At 47.5% G+C, this 11,405-nt stretch overlaps 1 protein-coding gene across 1 annotated transcript; it reads left to right on the forward strand.

Moving 5' to 3' along the window:
* Nucleotides 1–2,736: 2,736 nt before the first annotated feature.
* On the forward strand, nt 2,737–3,211 carry EI90DRAFT_3019905 (uncharacterized protein; the record flags this gene model as incomplete). The annotated part of the gene is made up of 2 exons (XM_039057418.1): nt 2,737–3,082; nt 3,111–3,211. 2 exons carry the CDS (start codon nt 2,737–2,739, stop codon nt 3,209–3,211), a joined length of 447 nt encoding a protein of 148 aa, XP_038911103.1.
* Between the last annotated feature and the right edge of the window lie 8,194 nt (nt 3,212–11,405).

Consider the following 11,405-nt stretch of genomic DNA (forward strand, 5'->3'; position numbering starts at 1 on the left):
ATGTACACAACACACAAAGGCAACAACAAGGCAACAGTCAAAAGAATAAAAGGGGGTAAAGTAGGTGGGGAGTCCGGGGCACCCTAAGGCAGGGTGCTGAACCCTGACACACTGCCACTGAACTCCTTTCGAACTCGACACCAGCCAACACCCCAGGATGGGGACAGAGCCCACATGCACATCCGAGGTGGAAGCTGCTGATGCATTCTCATCAAGGATGATGAAAATGCAAGAGGAGGCAAAGGCCGCACTGGAACATGCAGCAGATGAGATGGCCTGTTACTACGACCGAGACCGCGAAACAGCCCCAAAGTACCAAGAAGGCGACCGAGTCTGGCTCAGCACACAAAACTACATGACTGACCGGTGAAGGAGCGGAGCTGGATCACCTTATGTAACGAGTTTCCTACGTCCAATAACGATATTAGAGTTTGTGCTGATTTGCATACTGACCGTGTTTTGGTTGCCAAATATATAATTGTTCACTGTCTAAACAACAATAAACACCCCCCAACGATCTCACCTGACGTATAGATTGTCTATGGATAAAATTCTATATTGACTTTACTATGATTTCTAGTCAATATTACACCTAGATATACCACTTTTCAGTAGGACGTGATTTTCCTGATAATTTACTGAAAGAAAACTACTAATAAAATAATTCTGCAATAAATGTTACTCAATACAGGAGTGACCAAACTGCTCTTTCTATCGCTTAGAGTGCGTGCTAGTTATCTAGCAGGTTCAGGATCACTCACTTTTCTCCTGTGGTGTGATAACCAAGTATTGCTGAGAGATTATTCAATTAAGAAGTCCCTCCACCAAATTCTCACTAATTCTCACTATGACACTTTTGTTCAGCTGTGTCTAACTGACCCTAACTCACGCTTAGAGTGACGTGTTAGTTTTATATTAGCTAACAACTAATATTTTCTTTTATCTTTTGGAGCAAACGAATCAACCACTGGTGAGGAGAATTAAACTTTTATTTCTACCTGAGGTTTGAGAGGGGGCAGAAGCGGCGGCCTTTTATGCTTTTCAGAGGCCTCTCTACTCCCACGCCTCGCACTAGTTACATGTGCTACATTTGTATTATAGATAGTTCTAGAATGATATAGGGGCTTGGGCTGTGTAAGCTTAATAATGGACTTAGGACATGACTCAGCAATAAGTAATTCATTTCTTTGTTTGTTGGGCCGATCTTAGCGGGATCTTGTAGCGCTGAGGCTATGCTCTACACCGCTCTAATTACGAATGGTTATCTTTAGAAATGACTCGGCTATAAAGGAACTTTCTAGTTGACCCCTTTTTGTGAAGCTGGATCATTACTAATGTTCTAGAGCCTTCCCAATTAATTAACTGATCCGCGAACTTCTGAATCACTTTATGCTTATGATCCGAGATCCAGATCATCAATCATTCCTTTGTTCCGATTTATTTGAGCTTAAAATCAAAAAGTTTTGATGAATCATGGGAAAATATACAAGATCCAGTTTTTTAGCATTTTCTCCTCTTCTGATGCAATCAAAAACTGTCCGCGCGCGCCGGAGAATACTCTATCATATGGTATTCGGTCCGCCAGACTTCCGGGCGCCAGTATATTTCCCTTGAGTCACATTACTTTTTGTAAGAATTAGCAAATAAATATATATGAATTATAAGGTGTTTCGCCGTTTGAGCAATATCTCCGTCAGTTTTGAAGCTTTTAGAATGAAACAAAACCGTGGATAAACTTAAGAAACAGTCCTTTTAGATGGTAAAAAGATTACAGTCAAAGGTTTACTGGTTCCTGAGATATTTACATTTCTTTCCCAATGTTCCTTCTTATTCTGCTGTCTATGTGCTATCTTCTTGTTGTAGGGATATATTCTTTGAATATTACACCTATGCCAGGTTCTAGGCATGATTGTAGTAGATTAAATCTCATGCTACATGGGTGTAGATAATTTATAATGATCTAATGTCTGTCCAGTCTCATAAAGATCATGAGATCTGTTAAACGTCTGAACTTGTCACCTGTTCGTTGACTATTCTGATAGATCATTGTTTTATTCTTTGAATATTATTTCTCCTACACTGCCCAACCAAAAAGTTGGACCACAAATGGCTTGGCCCCTTCAAAATCATCAAAGTCATTTCCCCTGCTGCCGTCAAACTCCAACTTACCACACACCAGAAGAGAATCCTGTCATGACCCGACATATCCATCACTTCCCTCTACGTATCCTAGTGCCACTTGGCCCATCCCTCCCGCTATCATCATCATCCGTCCACCCATTCATCCACCTGTCACCCTCATCTGCACTTCCTCCCTCATGCTGTTGCAGGGATAAACCCTTGCACTACAAAACAGTGCTCTTTCCTTCTTTCATGCACATACAGTGGTGAGTGTAGTTGTGGTAATCCCGTGACTGCACAGCCACAACTATACAGACCATACTACAAGGACCTTTGGTGAGGCAGGCAGGAGACTACTGTCCCCCCTGTGAGCCTGTGTGACGTTGGGATTCATTCCCTGTTACAACAGTGGTGGTCCTTACAGGGGGGATTGATACAGTTTTCTGCCATGTGGACATCATCTTTTTCTTTCATGCAACATCGCCATCATTTTCTGTGCTGAGCTTGATTCACCTGTGGACATCGACTACTACATCACTGATTACAAGAGTTACAAGAAGAGACAAAGTACAAGCCAAGATCTATGCATTCCAGAGTCTAAAGTCACAAGTCACCATGGCTGCGCCCCCTGGCAGTCCCAAGATGGGGCACAGCATCAGCAAATGGTCCACGTTCAATTTGGCCACTTCTGTTGAATATGTCCACCAGAAGTGGCCAGACTGCCCAAAGTGCCCAAAGCAAAATAAACCAGGTCCCTCCAATTCAATTTCAGGGCTAAACTCAATGGCTCCAAGGGCAATTCCCACAGTTGTACAGCTCAAAACAATTAAGTTTGGTCCTGAAATTGAATTGGAGGGACCTGGTTTATTTCACTTTGGGTACTTTGGGCAGTTTGGCCACTTCTGGTGGATATGTCCACAAGAAGTGGCCAAACTGAACGTGGACCATTTGCTGATGAGGGGTGTGTTTGTCGCTGCTCAAGGGAAAAGAGTCCCCTCCTGGCGGATCCTATGATAGGGCACAGGAGCTTGTGTTTGGGATCCATGAGTGGTCCACACAAGTTGCATGGGTATACACCAGCATGAGTTGATTGAACTGCCTGGCAGATCCCAAGATGGGGCACAGGAGTTCTTTGTTACCACTAAGTCAATGGTTGTTCTGCCTGGCAGATCCTATGATAGGGCACAGGGGACACCATTTGGTTGCCAACATTTAAAGTTTCGCCAAGTTTCTCAAGTTTTACCCAAGTTCGATGTGCCATTAGTCCTCGATTACACGATTCATGACCCCCTCCCCCAGTCAGACGCCATTTGTCAGAGTTTGGGAATATTGTCAGAGACTGGGATATTGTCGGAGTCAGAATACTGTCAGAGTCGGAACACTGTCAGAAGGCAGATAGAAGACGGATTAGGTTCTGTCTGAGTTGAGGTCGGAGTTGATGCAGAGGTCTGTTGGAGCGCACACGCAGATATGCTGGCGGAAATATGTGGCACATCCGGAAGTGCTGTTCAAAGTTAACAAAGTAGGATCATGGCCTCAGTGACTCAGGTGGAGCGCTGTGCCCTGAGCTTGACGTTTGGGGAAGATCCCGTATTTACAGACTGACACTTACAGCGGACTTCAAACAAGACTTGCAGGTGGAGCGGACCTGTAGGAGGAGTGCGGACTCCACAAGCACGGACTCAGAGGGGGGGAAGCCCCCTTTGCAGAAGGAGGGACTCAGGGGGGGTACTCTAGTTGATTTCAGACTAAGGTCCCTGAAAGTATTTACAGGATATAAATAGGCAGGAGGGAAACACAGAAGGACAGGAGAAATAATATTCAAAGAATAAAACAATGATCTATCAGAATAGTCAACGAACAGGTGACAAGTTCAGACGTTTAACAGATCTCATGATCTTTATGAGACTGGACAGACATTAGATCATTATAAATTATCTACACCCATGTAGCATGAGATTTAATCTACTACAATCATGCCTAGAACCTGGCATAGGTGTAATATTCAAAGAATATATCCCTACAACAAGAAGATAGCACATAGACAGCAGAATAAGAAGGAACATTGGGAAAGAAATGTAAATATCTCAGGAACCAGTAAACCTTTGACTGTAATCTTTTTACCATCTAAAAGGACTGTTTCTTAAGTTTATCCACGGTTTTGTTTCATTCTAAAAGCTTCAAAACTGACGGAGATATTGCTCAAACGGCGAAACACCTTATAATTCATATATATTTATTTGCTAATTCTTACAAAAAGTAATGTGACTCAAGGGAAATATACTGGCGCCCGGAAGTCTGGCGGACCGAATACCATATGATAGAGTATTCTCCGGCGCGCGCGGACAGTTTTTGATTGCATCAGAAGAGGAGAAAATGCTAAAAAACTGGATCTTGTATATTTTCCCATGATTCATCAAAACTTTTTGATTTTAAGCTCAAATAAATCGGAACAAAGGAATGATTGATGATCTGGATCTCGGATCATAAGCATAAAGTGATTCAGAAGTTCGCGGATCAGTTAATTAATTGGGAAGGCTCTAGAACATTAGTAATGATCCAGCTTCACAAAAAGGGGTCAACTAGAAAGTTCCTTTATAGCCGAGTCATTTCTAAAGATAACCATTCGTAATTAGAGCGGTGTAGAGCATAGCCTCAGCGCTACAAGATCCCGCTAAGATCGGCCCAACAAACAAAGAAATGAATTACTTATTGCTGAGTCATGTCCTAAGTCCATTATTAAGCTTACACAGCCCAAGCCCCTATATCATTCTAGAACTATCTATAATACAAATGTAGCACATGTAACTAGTGCGAGGCGTGGGAGTAGAGAGGCCTCTGAAAAGCATAAAAGGCCGCCGCTTCTGCCCCCTCTCAAACCTCAGGTAGAAATAAAAGTTTAATTCTCCTCACCAGTGGTTGATTCGTTTGCTCCAAAAGATAAAAGAAAATATTAGTTGTTAGCTAATATAAAACTAACACGTCACTCTAAGCGTGAGTTAGGGTCAGTTAGACACAGCTGAACAAAAGTGTCATAGTGAGAATTAGTGAGAATTTGGTGGAGGGACTTCTTAATTGAATAATCTCTCAGCAATACTTGGTTATCACACCACAGGAGAAAAGTGAGTGATCCTGAACCTGCTAGATAACTAGCACGCACTCTAAGCGATAGAAAGAGCAGTTTGGTCACTCCTGTATTGAGTAACATTTATTGCAGAATTATTTTATTAGTAGTTTTCTTTCAGTAAATTATCAGGAAAATCACGTCCTACTGAAAAGTGGTATATCTAGGTGTAATATTGACTAGAAATCATAGTAAAGTCAATATAGAATTTTATCCATAGACAATCTATACGTCAGGTGAGATCGTTGGGGGGTGTTTATTGTTGTTTAGACAGTGAACAATTATATATTTGGCAACCAAAACACGGTCAGTATGCAAATCAGCACAAACTCTAATATCGTTATTGGACGTAGGAAACTCGTTACATAAGGTGATCCAGCTCCGCTCCTTCACCGGTCAGTCCAGCGCGGTCCGGCACGGAAATAAGCAGGGATTGTCAAACTGAATGAAGGACAAGAGCCCGGGAAATGGGAGGTGTCAGAGACCAGATTCGAGACGAGGGAATGTCTCTGTAGTGGAGGGTTTCGGCCTCAGCGACTTCTGCCAAGAGCGCTGTGCCTAGTGACATGTCCGTGCCCTAACTTACTGACTGGTAATTAGAACCTAAGGGGGGTAACTCTAGTTGATTTTATTACTGGAGTGTAACCTATGTACAAGCGGGATATATATATGGTTACAGCGAAGACGGGTCCGCAATTGGCAGAGCCGAACGGAGCAGAGCTAACAGGGTTAAACATTAGCCGACTGAATATTACCGATGAGTCGGGTCGTGGGGTTAGCGGAAAGGCAGGCGATAACCCAGAAACAGAAAGGAGGGATAAGCCCGAAGGTGGGCTCTGCAGGGCAGGCGATTGTATTGCCCAGCGGAGGCGGGGGTGCGCTAGTGGACGTTGGAGCTGTCCGGAAGTCTTCAGGGCTCTGTACTTAGGGAGGTGTAGGTAATAAGTTGAAATGAGGGGGTGGTGACCATCGAGGGGTGCTGAGAGGATTGCGGAATACGGGGGCTCCGAGGTTAGTGAAGGAGGAGTGGAGTTAGACCAGAGGGAACGGAGGGACCGGAAGTCAATGGCCGGGAATGGATATGACAGGAGGCAATAAACTAAACAAAAGTGGATCAAGTGCCACCAATATTGACAGGTAATAAGAAGTGCATCAGCACATGGATCAAGTGCCAATATTGGCAAGTTAAGTGAATGAATGGTATGCTGCCAAGTGACAAGATGGCCAGAGAAAAGCAGAGGTCAGCGCGCGGTGCCGATACAAGTCCGCAAATAAGCAGGGTCAGTGCGGTGCCGACACAAGTCCGTGAAGGGACATGGAAATCAGTGCAGTGCTGACAAGTCCGCAACAGAGGGTGGTCCATCAGTGCTGTCACAAACAAGGGCAGCATGATGGCCAGCAAGGTCGGAGGGGAGTGTTGGCCTGACCACAGGGTGTGGAGGGCAACCAGGAGTGGCAGAGGTCCAGAGGGTGTGGAGGTGGGCAGAGGTACAGATGCGGGTGGAGGTCCGGATGCGGGCAGAAGTCCGGATGCAGGTGTCATATCCATACAATCCCGACCTCCACTCCGGGCTCCCGGAACTCCGAACCTGACTTCCAGAGTCTTACTTCCCTTCCGTCACCTCCTCCTTGCCGACTCCCAAGAGGTTATCCCACCTCCGGCTCTGACACCACCTTCAGTCTGACTCTGGGAACATTCCGGGTCCGACCCCAACCTCGACACCTTCCAGATGAGTACGCAAAACCTATGCTCCCAACTCCGGACCTCCACTCCGGAATCCCGTTCGCATCTCTGTCTCCGGAACCTCCGGTCTTAGCTCCAACCTCGGACTTTGACCCCACCTCCGCTTATACCCATTGTATTGGTTAGCTCATTCCATTTAATTACGTTCGCCAATATTCCGGAGTTTAACTTCCGAGTTCGGACTTTCCGGACTTACCTCGGACCTTGCAACTATTGCATTGTCCTATTCAATTCCGCTATTCTCCCTCATTCCTATTTGGGCTGCTGCTTCCTTTCTATTCAGTCAGCTAGCCATTCCCCACTCCCAACCTCCTTCCTTCCTCCTTGGGCCTTGGCCCTTCATTCCTCCTTTGAGAAACACCATTGAGTCAAACCCTTGACCCTCAGTGTTGTTCCTCTTTCCATCTCCCTTTGTCTCCTTTCATCCTACCCTTGTTCCTTTTGATTCCGGACCCCTCCTTATATACAATGTACCTAGTAACTTGTAACCTCAGTCCGAAATCGACATGAATTCCCCCCAAGAGACTTTCCCTCTGCTAGATCCGAAATTAGGGACCCCTAGGACAACCAGCAATGGCACAGCGCTCCGCCTGAGTCGCTGAGGCCAAGGTCCTTCCACGCTAAGTCTCCGATTCCACTCCGGAGTCGTCCGAATCCACCTGGTTCTAACAGCAGGTGGAGGTCTGGATGCAGTGCATGGTTGATGGGGCAGGGGGCCAGACATTGGATTGGGGCTGGTTAGATGTCAGGGACACGTCCGGGGTGGAGGGGGCCTGGCTGTAGTGCCTGGCAGAGGGACCCTCTCGGGGGACGAAGCGGGCACATGTACTGACAGGCCCAATCTGGGACTGTAGTCCCTGGCCACTTGGACTGAAGTGGAAAACGTGAATTGTTATTAAAAGGAAGAACTACACTACTTACCTGAAGTGGAAAACGTGAGAAGAAGGTTACTTCTTCAGTTCCCACTTCAGGTACATTTATGTACATGCGGCTTGGGTCACATGACGAGTGCCACATCATCTACGGAGAGAGCCGCAGCCATCCGGGTATCCCCGCGGGGGATCCCGAGGGCATTCGCTGCAGGTGTGCGTGCTGGGCATAGTGGGAAGTTGTCCGGGGTGTCCGAGCCGGATGGGTCAACAGTACAATGATACAAGGGAAGGTGGTCCGTGTAAATAGAAAGAATAAACAGAAAGGGAGAATGAAATAAAGGAGAAAGAGAAAAGAGGGAAAGGGAGGAAGGTGGGAGGAGGAAGGATGGGTAGCGGGGAGCAGGTGAGCGGGTGAGCGGGTGAGCGGGTGAGGTGGGCCCGGGTGGAACCGGGTCAGGCAGGTGTGCCCTGACATTAGATTGGGTTTCAGGTCAGCGGATTCGCCTATTGGCATTGATTTGCCGCTGACGGAGCCCTGGGATTTGTCAGTCGTGACACCATTCCTTCAAATTCTTACAGTGGTTCTTATGATTTTTCAACAAACGCGACCTACATGCTTAATTTTTACATGCAAGACCAGTGCCATTTCCGTCTGAGCTTGATTCTACACCGTGTATCGATGATCCACACTGCTGATTGCCAAGGTTTACAAGAGTAACCTAGTTCCTACAATATCCATGTTCACGAGCCAAGCATCAAACATATGTGTTGTTGCCGCTCAACCAAGGCTGTCAGTCAAGCGCAGAGTTTTCTGTTGCCACTTAAGCCTGCATTGTCCCCCCTGGCGGATCCCGAGTTGAGCTGCAGGCGGGCAGTGTCAAAAACCCAAGATGGAAGGGGGGTAAATGTGTGAGTCCAAATGCAGGCGGGGCTCAACTAGAGGGGGGTCCAAGGGCTCCGGTAGTGAACCGAAGCTTCTCAGGGAGCCCGGTTCTGCTGGGTGGTACAAGAGGCTCTAAGAAGGACGCGGCCTCAGCGACTCGGAGGGAGCGCTGTGCCTCCATTACGTCTCAGTTAGTCCTTGTATTCCTTATGTCTGAGGTATCTTGTAGAACAGGAATGGGATTCACTCAGAGGGACTTTGGGTGGCATTTTAGTCGAGATTAGAACTGAGGAACTACAGGTTCTAATCTACGGGTATTTATAAAGGAGAATGGGGAGGACTTAGTCAAAGTCCGAAATGACAAATGGGACAACACCGAAAGGTGCCGAATGATACCGAGAGGTACCGAAAGGTCCCAAACGATATTTTAAATGGGGAACCGAGGTGTCGGGCCAAGGAGGGCGGAGTTGGAGGCCGGAAAATGAATGGGGAAGACAAATGGGTAAAGGGGGTTAGCTGACTGAATGGTAGTAAGAAGGTAGTCGTGCTAAGAATGGAAGGTGACTAATAAGTGATAACGTGAGGGAGATCACCAAAGGATGTGGGTAGCTCCGAAAGCGGAGTTGCGTATCCGAAGGATGTTAGGTGACTCAAATAAATGAAATGGGTGGAGGAATGGTTTAAGGGCATGTCACAAGATGTTGGAGGTCCGTCAGGATATTGGAGCAAATCCGGGGTCTCCGAATGTTCCGACTCGGGACCGAGCTTCCGGGATGGGAGTGGCCAAGGTTCAGTGTGCCGCAACCAGACTGGAGCTGAGAAAGTCAGGAGGGAAGGTGACTTGGGGAGTGGGGAGGCATGGTGTAGGGGATGGTGAAGTTGTTAGGAAGGTGTGGTGTGGTGGGAGTGCACAGGGTTGGGATTCCAGGATATGACAGGCAGCGTTTGTTCAGCCGATTTCAAAGCTTTACCGGGTTTTTCGAAGTTTTCCCAAGTTTGACGCATCGTTAATCTTCAATACCGTGATATCCGAACCCCATCCTCAGCCAGACAACACTCTTTCAAGTTATTACGTGACCGGCATGGTCATTTCTTACATGCAAATCCACACCACCATTTCCATCCGAGCTAGACTTCTACACCGTGTGCTGACGAATTGCATTGCCAATTGCCAGAGTTCCTTCGATATCCATGTTCACAAGCCAAGCGCCAAACATATGCATTGTTGCCACTCAAGGCTCCGAGGCTGTCAGTCAAGCACAGAATTTTCTGTTGCCGCTTAAGCCTGCGTTGTCCCCCCTGGTGGTTCCCAAGTTGAGCCGCAGGCAGGCAGCGTTTGTTCGGCCGATTTCTGTCATATCCGTGCATACCCGACCCCGACCTGACTTCTGGACCTCCACCCTCTTCACCTCCGGAGTCATAACCTACTGCTGCCATTCCGATACTCACCTTCGGTCTTGGCAACACACCTCCTCCTTACCCCCCACGCCACCTCTACTCCTCCTCCTCCTACTCCACTCCCCCTCCACAACGCCTCTACCAATCCTCCTACGCTTCCCCCATCTGCTCCGATATTCGCCTTCGGACCTGACAACCCTCCTCTCCGCCACTCCTTCCCCCTTACCTTTCCCCTCTCTCCTCCCTCTGGTACTCCTCCACCACCCTTCCGCCAAGTTACAACCTTCCGCTGCTGTCCCGTACTTCCTATGTGGACGCTGATCGTATCTCCACTCCGAGCCTCCGTCATAGTCCTGACCTCGGACTTTGACTCCACCTCAGTCTTAGTCCATTGCATTGGTGACCTCATACTACGTAAACACCATTGCCAATATCCCTTGGACTTTCAACCCTGCTTCCGTAACCCCCGTAAGCTCCGCAACCCCTGAGCTTCACGGATCGCCTTCGGCACTTTCGCCGCTTGTAATGTATCTCTCACGTTTACCCCTCATCCCTATTTGGACTACTGCTTCTTCCCATTCTAGCCAGTTAGTCATCATTCCCACTTCTCCTCATCCTCCTGCCCCTCTGGGCCTTGCCCTCCCTACCTCCTTTCGGATGTATCACAGGTCCTTCCTTATGACCTTTCGGTACCGCTCCGTCCCTTCTTCCCTTTGTCCCCGTTCGGACGTCTTCGTTCCGATTCGGTTCCCCTTTGTTTCCTTGTGCTTTTGCCCCTTCCATTATATATATCGGCGCTTGTACATACTCGTGGGTTCAGTCCGAAATCGACCTGAAATGCCCTCTAGAGACTTCCTGCTCACCTACTGTGAAATTAAGGACCAAATGGACAAACAGCAATGGCACAGCGCTCCGCTTGAGTCGCTGAGGCCAAGGTCCCTCCACACTAAGTCTCCGATTCCACTCTGGAGTTGTCTGAATCTGCCCATCTCTAACAATTTCGAAGCTTTACCGTGTTTCTTCAGAGTTTTCCCAAGTTTGACGCACCGTTACTCCTCAGTATGATGACCCACGAACCCCTCCACTAGCCAGACAACCTTCTTTCGGATTTTATACGATTTTCTTTGAGTTTTTTTTTGCGGTTCTGACTACCCTTGCATGATGCCTAGCATGGCAGCATCGCCAGCTCCCAGCCTTGCGTGACACCCCAGCCAGAGTGCATCAAGCTCAAGCCAAAAGAGCTAAGGCCTCCCAGCCTTAGCA

Source organism: Cantharellus anzutake (assembly GCF_015039405.1).
Source record: "Cantharellus anzutake strain C23 chromosome Unknown EI90scaffold_66, whole genome shotgun sequence".
NCBI lineage: Eukaryota > Fungi > Basidiomycota > Agaricomycetes > Cantharellales > Hydnaceae > Cantharellus > Cantharellus anzutake.